Here is an 18,735-nt window from a genome sequence, read left to right on the forward strand (position 1 = left end):
TAAGATAAATTACAATGAGGATTTTTTTTTTTAAATTTCGAGGATTTATCTGATGAATTCTGACCTGTGTTTGAGAATTCATAAAGTTATAAAGTGTTTTTTAAATGTATTTATTTATTTATTTATTTTGAATAAAATGTTGATATGTTTTAGAAATTATCAAAAGAGGCACTTTTTATGCTTTCTGAGAATCTGGCCTGGTACATGCTGTTTGTCGCCCCCTAGTGGATCCCTGGTGCTTTACTTTTCTCCTCTTTACACACTTACACTCACAAAAATAAAAGCACATTAACTGGAGTATTTTACCAGATTTCTGTAGTTTTTCTTCAAACCGGAAGTTTAAATTGAAAGGGGTGAAAAAGCTGCTGCACACTAAAGCTTCTGAAACAGGGCTGATAAATTAATTTCTGAATTCTGGGAATTTTTTTTATTAGATATATTTTACATTTATGTCATTTCTATTTAAGTTTTGACTAGAAAAAAATAAAAAGTAAAATAAACAAGTTATTTTTTCTTTGATAAAGTCAAATCTAGCGTGTGAATGCTGAATAAAGTGGAAATCATGACGCTCTCAGTGACATTAACTGAATTTTAAAAAGCATCAGGACTTGCTCGGACCCCCCATCCCACAGTCTGGAGTCAAAGTGGAGCCTGAGAGTTTCACAATGAGACTATTGTCCAACCAGAGAGCTGCAGATCTCCACACCACTCCACACCACTCCACTCCACTCCAGCTAACGGACCTCCTGCGCCCCGGACCGTGGGCTCAGTCTCACTTCAGAGCGACGGAAACATCCACGAAGGCCTGTTTGGGAATAATTCACGCAGCGAGCTGTAGTTCCTGATTTAACAAGAGGTGAAACATTAACTCTGGCTCAGCTTTAAGTTGGTAAATGCTGGAGGTTTTGTGGTCGTGCAGCCACAGAGCGGAGCAGAGTGGGACGGGCTTGGATTGGGAACAGGAGCTCTCGATGCGTCTGTAAACATCAAAACTTCACAGAGAAACAACATGACGAAGGTGAGTACGAGCCGTGCTCCGTGGAGCCAGACTGAGCTTTGTTTGTGAAGTTACTGCAGTTTGACTGAAAGATTTCAGGGAATCCATCGTGGAAAGTTTGACGATGCTGTTTGTGACAGACGTGCGCGTAAAGATCAGAATGTCCGAGCTGTGCAGCGAAACGCGATCCACGGATCCATCTGTGGACGTGTCCCGGTGTGCCAGCCTGGAACTGGTCCCCCCTTAACCCCAAAGACCAGAGATGATGCAACAGGCATCAGAGCAGTCACAAACTGGAGTCTCCACAGTGAACAAATAAAGGGCGATGACACCAAATTTGGAAACAATCAGGCTCATTTATCATCCAGAGGACTGCTCCTGGCCTGATTCTTACTCCAGCTTTTCAAACATCTGCTCCATGAGTATCACTGAGCTCATCAGCCACTCCTCAGAGAGTTCAGGTCTGCTGGGAGCTTCTGTAAATATTATTTTAAAGATGTGTGGTCGAGCTTGTTGTCCTCCTTTTACCCTATAAGCATGTTTACACTGTGTGAATACAAACAGAGAAGAACCAGATTCTTTGTGGAGTCATATGACATGATCTGTGCAGGGTGTGACACTGTCAGTCCTAAGTGTATTCATATATAAAGTCTACCTAAAATCTACCTAAGTTGTTTTTATTTTAAATTGTCTTCACATTTTTTTTAAAATCTGACCAAAGACTGAAACTGGAAAGATGTGAAAGTTGCAGATAGAGTCCGTAACTTTTCAAAATAAAAGCAGAGTTTACTGAGGAATAAAAAACCTTCAGGATATTTTTGTCAGCAAGTTCAAGCTCTAAATTTATGCAAAGGGCTGATTTTTTTATTTATTTTTCTATTTGCAGTAATTTGCACCTTTTAAAGCACTTTACCAGATTGTCAATGTATTACTATTTGGGCTAGTGTGATTTATTTATTAGGGTCCTAAAGGGCAACTTTTAGTTTTATTTAATTCATTTATTTGTAATATTTTAAAAAAATTTATTTGATTGTTTTATTTTATTTATTATTTATTTAATTTTTATTTTAGTATTATAATTATTATTATTTAAGAATTTTATATTTTTCTTTATTTACTATTTGGGCTAGAGTGATTTATTTACCAGGGTCCTAAGGGGCACCTTCTAGTTTTATCTAATTTTATTAAATTATTTATTTGATCTTTATTTTATTGTTTTGTTTATTTTTTTCCTATTTAATTATTATATATTTTTTTTTTTTTTTGCATTTGAAATTTTTTTTTTCTTTATTTACTATTTGGGCTAGAGTGATATATTTACCAGAGTCCTAAGGGGCACCTTCTAGTTTTAACAAATTTTATTTATTTATTTATGTATTTATTTATTTATTTTATCTTTATTTAATTGTTTTTTTTTTTGTTTTTTTTTTCCTATTTTATTATTATAATTTTTTTTTTTTACATTAAAAAAAAATATGTTTCTTTATTTACTTTTTGGGCTACAGTGATTTATTTATCAGGGCCCTAAGGGGCACCTTCTAGTTTTATCTAATTTTATTTATTTCTATCTTTATTTTATTGTCTTATTTTATTGTTTTGTTTTATTTTAGTATTATTATTATAAATTATTCCTTTTAAATATAGATACATATTTATTTAGGATCATAATTCCACAAATATACAATTATACAATTATAATGTGTTATCATGTTGTGTTATTTTGCAAAAATACCAAAAATGTATTTGTTTCTTTTTTTTAAAACAATAGTTGAGCATTTCGGGGAAGTATGTTACTTTTCTATTTCTTCCAAATTTGCTCAAATGTATCGTCCTGGAGCCCAAAAAGTTATTCTTTCTAAAACATAGATTTCATATGTCATACCACTCATAGTGATTGATTTATAACTGATACAGTTTAGTCAGAAAATAGGAACTTTGAAATTCTGGGATTGAGTGATATCACCCCGAGCACAGAGACTGTCTAAAGATCACACAGACTTGTGTTTTTTTTTTTACTGATCTTTGAATCAATCTGAAACATAAGAGCTGCTCATCTTTCCTCTAAATATAAACCGTTTCTAATCCTGTGACTAAACTGGACAGTGGTCAACATTCAGCTGAGGATGATGATACCAGGAGTGTGTCTTATTTCTGCACAATGATTAACTGAAGTGACTCATTAGCTCTGAGCTAACAGAGGCTACGCTCCCTGTGTCAGATTAAATAATCGATGCTTTGATTAAAAAGTGATTTATCAGCTTTGACGTGTTTTCCTGAAGAGCTGAGTTCAAGTGTTTTTGTTTAGAAACCAGTGAAAAGCCACTGAACACAAACTTTCCTCTTTTAGAAACTATGTGGGACCAATTACCCGACCAGCATCTGCTTCATCGTGGTCAACGAGTTCTGCGAACGCTTCTCCTACTATGGCATGAAAGGTATGCACACAGCCCGTCTGGGCAGCACATGGCAGCTCTAATGGACCAGAAAACCAGGACTGCATGTTTACAGAGACGATGTTAGGGTCTTTGAATGCAACAGAGAGAAGGAGCTGACGCAGCAGGAGGCGGTGATGCTCGTAAAAGGTTTAACAGAGGGAGCAGGAGAGGGAACACGGAGGCTTTAAAGGACAGATAAGGCTGGAGGCTCGGTTTCCTCCCTCATGACCTCAGCGATTCTCTGTCAGTTTGTCTCACCGTGACATTCAGATCCTTTTTTATGTTACTCAGTCACATGTGTCACGTCCTGCTCGCCCTGTCATGGCAGAGTCAATCAGTAATCCTTATCAGAGCATGTGAAATAAAACTTTTCATGTGTTGCACAATAATTCTATTTATATAACGTGCAAATACAATTTTCAAATCATACATAATTAAAGTTTTACAATCATGAGTGATGCTTTTTTTGGATCCATTCAGCACAGTGGCGTGCACGGACTTCTTGACGGGCAGGGGCAGAAGAAAAAAGGCATATAAAGCGCGTTCTTGTCCACATGTTTTTAGAAGACACCTTAGCCCAAATTTCTGGCACTAAAGACGGCAGTTTGGTGTTTTTCCAACCAGAGGTGCACTTCAGCCTGTGTGTTAGCTCCCAAGATGGCACTTTAGCGCTAGCTTTGACTCAAATGGGCACTTGAGCACACAATTTGGCTCCCAAGAGGGCACTTTATTCATTTATTTCGTTTCATTTATTTGTTTACTTGAACAGGTTAAAGACAAAACAAATCAAAACAGAGATAAATAGAATGTACGATGTGTTTAAACATAAAAACAAAACAGTTTTAGAGACAACTCTAATAACACAGGTCATTATACCTTATTCGAAAGGGCGTAGGATGAAGTCAGAAAACTTTTCTAGTCCTACTCCTTTGTTTTAACACATTTATGGTCTAATCTGTCGAAGCATGTGAAAACTTTAGCATGTTTTAGCTCCCAACAGGGCACTCTAGCGCAAGCTTTAGCTAAAAAGGGCACTGTAGCACATGTTTAGGTTTCCATGATGACACTCTAGCAATAGCTTTGACCCAAAATGGCACTTTAGAGCATGGTTTTGCTCCCAAAAGGGGCACTCTAGCGTGAGCGTTGACTCAAGAGGACAGCTTAGCATGTTTAGGCCCCCAAGAGAGAACTTTGTTTTTGCCCTTAAGAGGGCACTTTAGCTCAAGTTTTGACTTAAGAAGACATTTTAGTGTTTTTTTTCCCCAAAGAAGGCACTTTAGCGCAAGCTTTAACTTAAGAGGGCACTTTAGCATGTTTTAGCTTCTAACAGGGCACTCTAGTGCAAGCTGTAGCTTAATAGGGCACTTTAACAAATGCTATGGTGACAGCATTAGTGCAAACTTTGACTCAAGAGAGCACTTAAGCACACATTTTGGCTCCCAAGAAGGCACTTTAGTGCAAGCTCTAACTCAAGTAGACACTTTAGCACATGTTTAGGCTATAAGAGGGCACTATAGCGTGCTTAAGCTCCCAACAGGACACTCTAGTGAGAGCTTTGACTCAGGTGGACACTTTTGCGCATTATTTGGTTCCCAAGAGGGCACTTGTGCTAGATTTGCCTCAAGAGGGTACTTAAGTGCACAACTAGGCTCCCAAGAAGTCATCTTAGTGTGTTTTGGCTACCAAGACGGCACTCTAGCGTGAGCTTTGACCCAAGAGGGCAGCTTAGCATGTTTAGGCCCCCAAGAGGGAACTCTGATTTTGCTCTTAAGAGGGCACTTTAGCACAAGTTTTGACTTAAGAGGGTACGTTAGTATGTTTTGGCTCCCAAGAAGGCACTTTAGCGCAAGCTGTAGCTTAAAAGGGCACTTTAGCAAATGTTATGGTGACAGCACTAGTGCAAACTTTGACTCTAGAGAGCACTTAAGCACATATTTTTGCTCCCAAGAAGGCACTCTAGCGCAAGCTCTAACTCAAGTAGACACTTTAGTGCATATTTAGGCTCTGAGAGGGCCCTTTAGTGTGTTTTAGCTCCCAACAGGGCACTCTAGTGTGGGCTTTGACCCAAGAGGGTACTTAAGCGCACATTTAGGCTCCCAAGAAGGCACTTGAGCGCATGTTTAGGCTTGCAAGATGGTACTCTTGCAAAAGCTTTGCCCTAAGAGGGCAGTTTAGTGCACATTTAGGCCCCCAAAAGAGAACTATTTGCATGTTTTTGCCCTTAAGAGGACACTTTAGCGCAAGTTTTGACTCAAGAGGGCACTATATTGCACATTTGGGATCCCTTTAGGGCTTCTTGAGGGTTTATTTTTTTTTAAATTGGGGCCATGAACACCACTGATTCATTATGAGGTGTAAAATCTCTTTCTTCTATGTTGAGCATTTTTCATTTGTTATGTGCCATGTGCAGTATCACCTCTTGTATCATTGACAGAATGACTTTTCTGTCTGGGTTCATGGTTTTTATTCTCTGTGATGGTCCTCAGTCCTCCAGGTCCTGGTTAATCAGAGCTAGATCCAGTGAAGGAAAATGGACTTGGTAGATTTCTTGAAGGCGTTTCAGCCCCATCAAAAGGCGTCTTAAAAGAAGCTGGATAAAAAAGCCTAAGTATCTAACCTGGCCCCCAACATAAACCTGTGTCTCTGTGAACAGCGGTGCTGACCCTGTACTTCCTCACCTACCTACACTGGGACAAAGACCTGTCCACAGCCATCTACCATGCCTTCAGCAGCCTCTGCTACTTCACACCCATCCTGGGAGCCGTCATCGCTGACTCCTGGCTGGGGAAGTTCAAGTGAGTCCTCCTCCCTGGATAACATCATCACTGGCACCTGAGCTTTAAAAACTCAAATGTACCTTTTCAGAGCGTCCCAGATAATCCCAGACCTGACGTTAAAGTTAGGATCTTCCTCCAAACACGCAGAGAGAGATGAGTCACTGCGGCCTGGCTCCCTCTAACAGATCTATCTGTAAATCAAATTGCAGCTCTTCCTCTCCATAATCACAGTCTGCTCTCACAGGACCATCATCTACTTGTCCATTGTGTACGTGATCGGCCATGTGGTGAAGTCGGTGGGCGCCATTCCCACTGTGGGAAGCACGGACGTGCACATGTAAGTCACCACGAGCTGATTCATGGTTCAGGAGGAGCAGAGTCACAGTTTAGCAGAAACTCACAGGATTACCTAACAGTTACAGAAATCACTTCCTTTACAGCAGTTTGACTCATGAAAACAGGAATATGAGGCTTTTATTTTCAGTATCACGGCTCTAAAGCAAACATGCGTCTGTTTCAGCGGTCTGTCCATGACCGGGCTCATTCTCATCGCTCTCGGTACCGGAGGGATCAAACCCTGCGTGGCCGCGTTTGGTGGAGACCAGTTTGATGAGGAGAGCGTAGGTCACTTCTACTTCTAAAACAATAAAAGATGAAACTGAGCTCTGATGACGGTGATTTCTGTTTCTGTTGTCGATCATTCCCAGGTCACCGAACGGCAGAAGTTCTTCTCCATCTTCTACATGTCCATAAACGCTGGGAGCCTCCTGTCCACCATCATCACTCCCATGCTGAGAGGTGAGCATCCACAGGTTTAATCTTTAACACTGTACACACACGCTGTCAACACAGTGTGACCTCGCTCCAACATTGATGCCATTAAAGTGAGATCTTCCTGCAGGCGATGTGAAGTGTTTCGGTAACGACTGCTACGCTCTGGCCTTCGGGGTTCCTGCGATTCTGATGATCGTGGCTACAGGTGAGCAGAAACGGTCAATCTGTTTGGGTCTGATATCCTGGGCTTTATCACACGATAGATGGGTGTTGTTGATCCTTCAACCATAAACTGAAGAGATTAAGATCAGAAAGCTACAGAAGTGCTGACGAAAGACGTTCAGATGACGGGATTTTGGATCCTTCAAGTGTTTCCCTCCACATCATGAAGATTAGCTTTAGCTCGACGTTTGTCCCCTTTCAATCCTTTATAGTACTTTTATTTTGAAAGGGTGCAGAGCTCAGAAACAGGGAGTTAAAGCTGGTGTCTGGTTTTGATTTCTGGCTCCCTGATAAGAGCTTGACTCTGAAACATGGAGGAGTTTATCCTTAAGGTCGACATGACCGTGACTTCACATTAAATGTATTTGTAACTACCGTAGTCCTGATTAATCTCACCTAACCTCGGCTCCAGCTGTGGCCTGCACGCCAAAGCGTCTGTTTGTATTAAGTCGAGCTTCCAGCAGGCGGAGCTTCATCTTGATCAAGGCCCGTCCACATAAGACCTGACAGTCCGTTGTCCCTGTTGATCCTTACGGGATTCATGCTCTGCTGAGCGCACGCCGTGAAAACAAACTGTGATTTTATTACTCAGGGGTCATGAGCAGATCACAGTTAGTGTGAGGCAAAGCCAGGGCTTTAATGTCCGACCTGTTAGACTGAGCTCTGTGTGTTTACAGCAACAAACCCTTCGATGCCGAGGATAGAAACACTTATTTCTGATGTTTGCAAAAAGCTTACTCTACTTTCCACAGTGCAGTGGTGTGCACAGAGGGGGGAAAAGGGGGGCCCAGTTTTTAAAAACACATGCCAGGATACCCTCATTGGAGGCAAATCTGCACTGAAGTGTTATCATTATATTTATTCCAACACTCTTATTAATATTACTATTATTTCTTTTTTAAAAATGTGTAACTCTGCTCTATGTTGCCAATTAACACCTGGCAAAGGGACTTCCAATAAAAAAATAGCCATTTTGGCTAACTTTGGTCTTCATTTACATCTGTTTAAATATTGATTAATGTACAATGACCCTTTCCGAATAAAAAAATTGAAATTTAAATTGAAAAAACATGTGCTAAAGAGCCCTCACCGGAGGCAAACACCCTGAAGTGCTCTCTTGGGCTGCAAAAACACACACTACAGTGATTTCTGGGGAAGCAAAACATGCCCTAATGTGGCCTCTTTGGAATTAAAAAGTGCTGAAGTGTTGGCTGGTTAAAAAACAATAAAGTGCCCTCTTCTGAGGCAGAAATGTGAACCCAATTTGAAAACAAGTAGAATGTCAGTGGTGAGAAGGTGCTGCGGGGGCCTTTTCTTTCCTTTTTGCCCCTTCTCTTCAAAAAGTCTATGCACACCCCTGTTTTTCTTTTTTTTCCCCTTTTTTTTAAATACTCTTTTTATTGAAATACTGTATCAATATATCACTTATTCCATACATCTTAGATACAATTTTTCCTTTTTTTTCTCTTTATCTGTTCATTCATTTTAAACAGTCATAACATTGATTAGATACAAAAAAAGGAAAAAAAATAAAATAAAAGGAAATAAAACAAAAATAGATAATAATAAATAATAATATATTTATAATAATAATATTAATTAATAATAATAATCATAATAATAAATAATAATATATATATTTTTTCCATTGTCAATTTTAGAGACTTTCAGCTAAATATAATTTTGGTAAAAATCTAAAAAAAATTTAAAGACGGCCCAAGGGAAAAATAATAGGTACAAATACATAAGTGAAAAGAAAATAATAAAAGTAGTAAAAAAAATAGTGATTATTTTAAAAATAAAAATACAAAAATAGTTAAAAAAGAATTCAGAATTCAGAATCATAAATCAGAAAACTTATATATATATATATATATATATATATATATATATATATATAACCATAGACCAATTTTTTAAAAAATAAATTAAATTAAAAATCAATGGTATAAATTCTTTGCATCATTTCAACCTACTCCTTAACATTAGGTATCTTTTTCGGAAACCATTTTCGAGTTTTGGCTTTTTTGCTTGATATTAACATTACCCTAAACATATATTTCTTCACAAAATCTGTAATTTCTGCTGTGATTTTTCCAAGATAAAATAGTTCAATTTAAAATGGAAGCGTAGATCTCACAACGGTCTCCATACTCTTCTGGATGCATGGTGTCGTTTTCTTTTAGATCTTCCAAGCAAACATAGTTTTGATATCAGCTTTCTGCTCGTGTGTGATTCAAATGCTGAAGTTAACATTTAAAAGATGCACTCCCCTGATTTTCACCATAAACCTCTTGCTCCATCCGTCTCGTGCAGTTGTCTTCATTGCTGGCAGCGGTCTGTACAAGAGGACGCCTCCTCAGGGGAACGTGCTGCTGGAGGTCTGCAGATGCATCGGGGTGAGTCATTCCTCAAAACCTTTCTGATTAATTTACCGGATTAAAGGCGTGAAATCAAAAACACCACCTCTGCTCCTGTTTTTGTGGGATCACAGTTTGCCTTAAACAGACGCTCCAGGAGATCGAGACATGAGCCTCCGAGGAAACACTGGCTGGACTGGGCCGAGGAGAAGTACTCGGTAACTTCCTTCTTCCTCTTACTCGAGTGATTCGTGGTGGAGTTTTTCGTCACAGGTTTCAGGTCATTAATAATCTGTGTGTGTCGACAGAAACGTCTGATCCAGGAGATTAAGATGGTGCTGCGGGTTTTGGTGCTCTTCATCCCTCTCCCCATGTTCTGGGCTCTGTTTGATCAGCAGGTACGGGCAGGTGTACGGAGATTGAGTAAAATCCTGAGACGTACAGTGGGGAAAATAAGGATTGAACACATCAACTTTTTTCTCAACTATTTCTAAAGCTGCAATTCAAATGAAATTTCTACCAGACATTGGTATTAACTCAAATAATCCACACATGAAAAGAAATCACAACGTTCAGGTCCATAAATAATGATTATGGTGAATTAAGTACGATAACACAGGAAAAAAGTATTGAACACACCATGGAAGGGCTGTATACTTTGGCAAGGAAATGCACCATACCACCTGAAATCTGTAAGTAATTATTACTTGAACTTCCAATTAGTGCAAACCAACATCAGCTGGGCTAGAGCAAATTGATGGTCCTATAAAAAAGGTGGTTTTTTCACCAAGCAGTTAAATACCACACACCTCATGATGGGTAAAGGCAAAGAGCTCTCTGAAGACATTCACAACCTGATTGTTGCTCAGCATCAGAATGGAACTGGTTACAGACTTATATCAAAGCACCTGAATATTCCAGTCAGCACCGTTGGGGCCATTATTCACAAGTGGAAGAAGCACCACCTTACCATCAACAGGCCACGCACAGGAGCTCCTTGAAGATTTCTGACCAGGGAGTCAGAAAGATAGTCAGAAGAGGACTCAACCAGCCAAGGACCACCCTGAAAGTGCTCCAGAAAGACTTGGAGGCAACAGGTACAATTGTTACAGAGAAAACAATAGGCAATGCACTCCACCGCCATGGCCTCTGTGGACGCTCAGCCCGCAAGACTCCATTCCTCAAGAAAAGGCATGTTGAAGCTGGTTTAAAGTTTGCTAAACAGCATCTTTACAAGCCTGTAGAATACTGGGAGAATGTTGTCTGGTCAGATGAGACCAAAACTGAACTCATACTACAGAATCATACTACAGACCATGTTTGGAGGAGAAATGGCTCTGCACATCAGCCAAAAAACACTACACCAACAGTGAAGTTTGGAGGTGGAAGCATCATGGCATGGGGTTGTTTCTCATCTCATGGTGTTGGCAAACTTCATATAACTGACGGAGCAATGAATGGAGCCATGTATGGGGAAATTCTTGATCTGAATCTGCTGCCATCCACCAGGATGATGAAGATGAGACGTGGCTGGACCTTCCAGCAGGACAACCATCCAAAGCACACGGCAAAGTTGACTCTCAAATGGTTTCAAGAAAAGAAAATCAATCTGTTAGAATGGCCTAGTCAATCACCTGACTTCAATCCAACTGAACATTTGTGGAAAAAACTAAAGAAAAGGGTTCACCAGAGGGCACCAAAGAATATTCCAGATTTAAAGACAATCTGTGCAGAGGAATGGGCCAAAATCACACCTGAGCAGTGTGGGCCATTAGTTCAAACATACAAGAAGCTTCTGGAAGCTGTCATTGCAAACAAAGGCTTCTCCACTAAGTATTAGATGAGTCTCAGTTAGTGTGTTCAATACTTTTTTCCTGTGTTATCGTACTTAATTCACCATAATCATTATTTATGGACCTGAACGTTGTGATTTCTTTTCATGTGTGGATTATTTGAGTTCATACCAATGTCTGGCAGAAATTTTGTTTCAATTGCAGCTTTGGAAATAAATGTGATGAGAAAAAAGTTGATGCGTTCAATACTTATTTTCCCCACTGTAGCTCCATTGTACAATGTGTGGCGATGCTCAACGCAGCGTTTCTTAGTTTCCTCCTGACTTCCTGTTCGACAGCTACACATGAATAAAACACCTCAGTCTGAACCTGTTTTTCCACGTTTCAGGGTTCCCGCTGGACTCTTCAGGCCACGAGGATGAACATGGCTTTCGTAAGACTTTTTTGAATACAGTGATAACATCTTTTATGCTCTCTGATATCACTGGCTGGGTTTTGTTATTCTTATAAAACAAACCACCTTCATCGTTTTATTCTTCGTTTATGGCCGCTCTGAATCCCGCACTCATCATCTTTACACATTTTTATTGTGCTCCTGTTATCTCTTTAAAAGTTAAACTTTAAATCCTGTGAAGCTGAAATCACCTCGTTGTGTTTCAGGGGGATTCCTTCAGCGTCAAGCCCGACCAGATGCAGGTACGATCATCTCCTCATCATCCCGTCATCTGCCTCTTTTCTTCTTTATAATCCAGTTTTTACGATGTGATGAGTCTCAGACGGAGTTTATAGACTCATTTACAGGACGCCTTCCCCTCCTTCTCCTCTAGATGCTGAACGCTCTGCTGATCCTGGTCTTCGTGCCCATCTTTGACCTCATCATCTACCCGCTCGTTGGCTTCTGCAGAATCAAAGTCTCGTGAGTAGCCGCCGCCACCAGTGGGACATGTTTACTGCAAACATCCCAGCCTCTTAAAGCTGAAAATGAGCCACGTGACCTCACATAAAAGCTCCTCCTGGAGCCGTATCAGGTGGATTCACACGCACAGATTCACGGAGATCTGCAGTAATTTGTGATTTTAATGGAGCGATGACTGCAGGTTGTAAAAGACGCCGGCACAGATGGCGTTACGCAACAACAAGGGTGGGCCCGCTCTTATCAGCGAGGATGCTGATGTGGAAATGACTTCTCAGATCTATAAAAACTGTAAACAGACCAATCAGTGGGCGATAAGAGGTTTATTAAAGTGTTGATTCTTTCTGCTTTCAGGCCTCTGAGGAAAATGGCCACAGGGATGATTTTTGCGGCGTTGGCTTTCGTATCGGCCACACTGGTGGAAGTGAACGTTGTGGTACGTATTAAGAGAAATCCAAACATGTTTCATACATTAGCTGTTCGAAAACATGCAGAGGAGTTCCTGAAGTCTTAAAACACATTTTTATCCATGAAATGACAGGAAAACTTGCTCAAAACTCTAAATTTCTCCTCTAATATTACTTCATACTGCAGCATGTTGGAGCTGCCATTCAGTCAGTAACTGCCAGTCAGTAAAAGTTCATGACTCGTACTGATGTCCACAAATCTTTAATCTCCACAGAAATAGCGACATGAGGACTCAGTAAAAACTGACATAAGATGATGTTCACCGTGTTCGCCTACTGACCAACAGTTAGAAACAAAAAGGACGGGAAAAAGGCTCCTTCCACGACCCTCCATCTCTCTGTCCACAGACTGAGCTGCTGCCAGTAGCTCAGCTTCTCGGTCAAAGACGTGACAACTTTCAACACAACTTTATCGACACTTTAACAAACAAAACAAAATAAAATTTGGAACAACATCTACTAAACTACACAATTTCCACAGAAAACACAGCTAAACATTTCTTAATTCTGATTCAGCAGGTGTGAAAATGACCTCATGCACAGTCAAGCGTGCTTCATCGGCACACTTTTATATCTTCACTATTCTAGCCCCAAAACAAAATGTCACAAATATACACCGACATGTCATGAGACAGTTGCTTGAACAGTGAAATCTCAAAAACTGTTGAAGGTATTTACAAGTGAGGTCAAACCTAAACAACCGAAAGATTTGTGAACAAAGCAAAAATGGAGTCTCTAAGTGGAAGTATGCTGACGTCTTAGCATCTCAAAGCTAGTGGAAATTTGGGGGGGATAGTCCTAGATTCTCACTCATTCCTTATGAGACATTTTTCGCAGTTCTTGGGGAATCAGTCAGCCAAAGATTGGTGTAATAGCAAAAAAAGTCATAGCACACCATTCCCGGCCAAACCACACACTTTGATGTATAATTTGTGGGGGTTTCTCAAAAGCCCTAGGAGGAGTAGCAAACCAAAATTTTGTCCGGAAGATGAAGAAGTTGATGAAGAAAAAAGCAACGAACGGGCCAACAAAAGGTGTTTGTTCGAAGCCTGAGCCCTGAATTAACAAGCTAACTTTCCTTTAGAGCTTGCATAAAGGGTTTTATAAAAAGAAATCTTATCAAATGATGGTAAAATGGCAACTAATAATACTCTGATGGCGACAGCTACACTAAGAGCTTGTGTGCAAAGCTGCGAATTAATTTTGGTGCAGTTCTTTTGCTTTTAGTTTCTCAAAAGATGCAGATAGAATAAAATAGAATAGAAATAGAATACGATGTAGGTTATTTATCCCCAAGGGGAAATTTTAGAGTCACACCAACAAAAAAACAAAAGTGTAACAAAATGTAGAGTAAAGTGTAAAATCACTCCATTATGATTGATGGAAAAACAGGGTAGCTCATACCACTGCACCAACATGTTGTCCCTGATCCTTCTCTTCACAGGGAACATTGGTCCTAGCACCGGTTAGCATCAACATGCTACAGGCTGCTGACAGCTGAAATCTTGTGTGCAAATGATTTAACCATGGTTACACGTAGGATCTCCAGACACACACAGTAAAAACAGTAGGGGTGGGAGAAAAAACTTGAAATACGATATATCAGGATTTTTGTTTGATGATATCAAAATCCAGATTCTTTGTCAAAAAAGCTTTTATTCTTCAAATTCAAATTCTTTAGCCTTTATTTACAAATTAGATAGGGAAAAAAAATCCACTTTTCTCCAGCAAAGGGCGAAATGGATGAGTCATAGCAAACTTAAAATTGAAAATATTGACGAATCGTGATTTAAATCCAAAAAATCGTAATTGAATCAAATCGTGAGAATAGCATATTGTCCCAGCCGCTGCAAACACAACTGGTTTGGTGTCAATAGCAACAAATGGGCCATAAAAAGTACAAAAAACAGCCTTGTGTTGTCTGTTTTTCTTCAGTGTGGTGTTGAACTTGTCTCCCTCTGTTTAGAAAACTGTGGTGAATCCTGCTCCAGCCGGCAATTGTCTCCTGCAGGTGTATAACCTGGCCGGAGGTGACATCAGTGTGAAAATGGGCTCAAACAACCTGTTCTCAGCACCCATCCCTCACCTGCAGGTAAGCAGCAGCAGGAGGAGAGTAAAGGGTTAAAACGTCTCCAGGTGAGCAGGCACTGCAGCTAAAAACTGTCAGAGACTTATTCTTTCAGAGTCCTGTCTCTGCAGGTTTTATCAGCTGCTCAAAAGCTCGAAGGTGTGTGTGTGTGTGTTTACTGTCAGAGCTGTTTGTCTTCATGAAGCCCTGAAGACTTTAAACCAGTTCAGTCTCTTTCTGCGGTTTCCTTTTAGATTTAAAGAAGCGTCCAATCTTGTTTTTGTTGTGAAAAAACTTGAACATGTGAAGATAAACTCAACAGAGACTCAACTCTCTGAGCTTTGTGACGTTTCTGAAACTGAACGTTAAAGTCCTGCTCTCTCCTCCTGTGTCAGGATCCTCCTAAATATGAAACGGTTCCTCTCGGTGCCAACAACAAGACCCTGGAGATTCAGGTCACCCTCTTTGGAGAAACCTCCCAGTGCTCTGAGTTTTTCGAGGAGGAGAAAGCCTACAGCCTGATCGTCGACTCGGAGCCGATCACCGGCATTCAGTGTCAACTTGTGAGTGACCCTGCGTGGTTTCAGATCAGGTCAAATACAAGCGTACAAACTGTTTCTGATCTTTTCTTTTCCTTTCCATCCAGGTTGAAGATAACATCATGAAAACTCAAGATGGGAATCCCTATCTGAGGTGAAACCTGTTCAATCTTAGAGGTTATTCAGTTTATTTAGGCTCACAAAGCCTTAAATTAAAGTCAGGTTTTGTTTTAATTTTCAGGTTTCTCAATAAAGGACCAGATCAGATCAGAATAGCTGTTGGAGACGTGGATTTTGTGGTGGCTCCTGGTGTCATGTCTCCAAACCAGACCGTTGAGCGGGGAGAGTGAGTTAACGTCCCTGTGAACAAGATCCTTCACATCATTTCACGGCAGAGATAAAACTCTTCGTCCTCTCTCCTGCAGATACCTCGCTGTCCCCTGCAGCATCCCGTCAAAGCCCTGCCCCAGTCTCAACCTCGGCCTCCTGGACTTCGGAGCGTCCTACACAGTCATCCTCATGGAGGTCAGGACGCGGTGAATATCATGATCCTTTCACCTGATAAGAAGCACGCCAGCGCCCTCACTCTGTTCTCTTTCTTTTTAGGATGCAGGAAAAATTAATCCTCACAAGATGGAGGATGTGAAAGCGAACAATGTGCACATAGCCTGGCAGATCCCACAGTACGTCCTCATCACGATGGGAGAGGTCATGTTTTCCATCACGGGCCTGGAGTTCTCATACTCACAGGTCGGTCAGGATACGCTCGTACTAACAGAGAGCTGCTTTGTTTTCTGCTTCATGTTAAAGTTGTTCAAAATAAATATCTGACCTCATAGAAGTGTGAAATAATCCTGTGCATCCTTTCCCTTCAGGCTCCCACCAACATGAAGTCCGTCCTGCAGGCCGGCTGGCTGCTCACTGTCGCTTTCGGGAACGTGATCGTGCTGATTGTGGCGGAGGGGGCTGGACTGGAGCAGGTACGACTGTACAAACCATTAAAAACAAAAGAAAGCTTAAAACTCACTCTTTTACCTTTCATGTTTGTCGTATTTGTCTTGATCAGGGGTCTGCAACCTTTACTTTCATAGGAGCCTTTTTTCCTCAGATCACCTGGATTTAAGTCATTCAGGAGCTGCTAAAACTACTTTATCTTCACAATAAAAACAATGAAGTGTAATTTTGTATGTAGTTATAATCTAATGAATAGTTGTTTAAACAAGAAGTTTTCTGTATTTATGAAGTTGGACATGGGATTCATTGTTTTTTTTTTAAATTTCCAATTGATTTGCAAAATTAAAAAAAAATTAAAAAAATGAGCAAAACCACACAAAAATGTATTTAAAAAAAAAATTGCAAATATTTGAGGAAAAAACTTGACTTTTCAAAAAATTGTGGAAAATGCAAAAGTTAGTTTTTTTTTTTAGAAATTGCAAAAATAAAAAAAGCAAATTGTGGAAAAAAAGGTAAATTACAAAATTTGCAAAAATTTCAAAATTTCTTGTAGAAAACAATTTTTTTTTTTAAAACTTAAACTTAAAAAAATAGAAAACTTAAAGTAGTTAAAATCAAGTGAGTTATTGTCTAAACAAGAAGTTTGGGGAATATATGAATTTCAACATGGGATTGATTAGTTTCTTTATTTTTTTTATAGAAAATTGCAAAATTAAAAAAAAAATATATAAAAAAAATAGCAAAACCCACAAAAATAAACAAGCAAATATTTCAGGGAAAAATTTTAATCGTAAAAAAACTTTGAAAATGCAAAATTTATTATTTTTTTTATATTAAAAAAAAAATGCAAGTTGGAAAATAAGAAAAATTTACAAAATTTGTAGAAAAAAATAATTTTCCAAAAAATTGTTGAAAAAGTAATTTAAAGAAATTACAGAAATAAAAAAAATGCAAATTGGAAAAGAAAAGGAAATTTACAAAATTGTTTAAAAAATTTGATAAAAAAAATTTGGAATATGCAAAAGTTTTTTTTTATTGTAAAAATAGAAAAAATGCAAATTTAGCAAAAAAGGAAATTCACAAAATTTGCAAAAATTTCCCAATTTATGAAAGAACACTTAAATTTGATAACATATATTTATGATATTGATCAACTCTTTTTTTATTGTAGTTGTTTGCTTATGTCTTGCCACATATCAAACTTGAATATTAAACCTCCAGAGCCGTTGGTTGCAGACCCTTTGTCATGTTGTATAAACGCACTGACCTCTGTTTTTCTGCTGTCCCAGTGGATCGAGTTCCTGCTCTTTGCCGGTCTGCTGCTGGGCGTCTGCGTCATCTTCTCCATCATGGCTTCCTTCTACACCTACGTCGACCCTGATGAGCTGAACAAGATCTACCTGCAGGACTCTGGGAAGGAGGAAAACGACGAGCATGAAGACGGCGACCTGAAGAAGAGGACGGACGACATGAAGCTGAACAAAACAGAGAAGAGCACCAGGCTGTAACGCTGGAACACAGACTGGATCTCCTCCGCTGGAGTTGAGCGCTTTTTTCAATCAACTGACTGTTTTATTTTAAAGAGAACGTGATTATTGGACGTGTCTTATTTTATTCCTTAACACTCCAGAATATTCCAAATCTGTCCTGAAAAGAAGAAAGTATTATCTGATCAAGACTGAAAACGTGAGTTTAAGAGTCTTAGTATCGTATCATTTCCTACAACATGATCAATAGTGTTATTATTAATGAATATTATACATAAACATGTTTGTGAATATTAACTCAGTGTTTTTTATAATGCCTTAAAATAATCACAGCCTTCACTGCCTTTGATGGAAAATGTCAGATTGTTCTGTTTATGTGTTCTATGATGTTTAGTGGGCCAGTCTGGATGTCACAGATCTATGTGGGATGATGAAGGTGAAGCTTCATCCTGTTTGAGATGATTTTAGTTTATATTGCAGACTTGAATCCAGTGAAGGGAAATGTTTACTGAGGCTAGATCAACTGAGATCATGTGTCTGAGTCGCCCCCTGCTGGCAAATAATATAAAGCATGTTAAATCACTCCAACCTTTGCTTCCCGTAAAGGTCCTTTGAGGAACTTCTGCTCAGTTTTGGCGCCCCCTGTGGACAGAGACGTAGTTTTTATCTGTGCTTGTGCAGTGGTTTCTGGGTTCCTGGAGCCTTTCTGTGCAGAGTTTGTCTCTGGCCTCCTCCCACAGTCCAGAAACTAAACTAAACGCTAAATTGCCCGTCGATGAAAGCGTGTACATGCATGGTTGTCTGTCTCTACATGTTGGCCCTGTGCATACCCTGCTTTGCACCCATAGACAGCTGCACTGCAAAAACTGAACTCTTATCAATTGTTTTTGTCTTATTTACATTAGAAAGTGTCTTTGCAGACTTAATATGAGCCACATTCACCTGACCA

General features: G+C 39.5%; 1 protein-coding gene across 1 annotated transcript; it reads left to right on the plus strand.

The window, feature by feature from the left end:
• The first annotated feature begins 657 nt into the window (after positions 1 to 657).
• slc15a2 (solute carrier family 15 member 2) lies at positions 658 to 18,735 on the plus strand. The gene is made up of 22 exons (XM_074694288.1): positions 658 to 1,018; positions 3,345 to 3,432; positions 6,086 to 6,227; positions 6,454 to 6,546; positions 6,730 to 6,829; positions 6,917 to 7,007; positions 7,111 to 7,188; positions 9,522 to 9,604; positions 9,700 to 9,783; positions 9,874 to 9,963; positions 11,747 to 11,791; positions 12,019 to 12,054; positions 12,186 to 12,274; positions 12,626 to 12,707; positions 14,705 to 14,830; positions 15,202 to 15,369; positions 15,453 to 15,499; positions 15,587 to 15,691; positions 15,771 to 15,870; positions 15,952 to 16,095; positions 16,221 to 16,325; positions 17,589 to 18,735. Exons 1-22 carry the CDS (start codon positions 1,010 to 1,012, stop codon positions 17,805 to 17,807), a joined length of 2,124 nt encoding a protein of 707 aa, XP_074550389.1. The 5' UTR covers positions 658 to 1,009; the 3' UTR covers positions 17,808 to 18,735.

Source organism: Halichoeres trimaculatus, unplaced genomic scaffold, assembly GCF_033239565.1.
Source record: "Halichoeres trimaculatus isolate MK-OKI-2021-1 unplaced genomic scaffold, fHalTri1.1 fHalTri1_scaffold_19, whole genome shotgun sequence".
Taxonomy (NCBI): domain Eukaryota; kingdom Metazoa; phylum Chordata; class Actinopteri; order Labriformes; family Labridae; genus Halichoeres; species Halichoeres trimaculatus.

Bases quoted from the DNA above. Each gene is read 5' to 3' on its own strand.
- slc15a2 (XM_074694288.1), top strand. The intron at 15,692-15,770 runs GTGAGTTAACGT...TCTCTCCTGCAG, and splicing joins CAGACCGTTGAGCGGGGAGA to ATACCTCGCTGTCCCCTGCA. The intron at 16,326-17,588 runs GTACGACTGTAC...CTGCTGTCCCAG, and splicing joins AGGGGGCTGGACTGGAGCAG to TGGATCGAGTTCCTGCTCTT.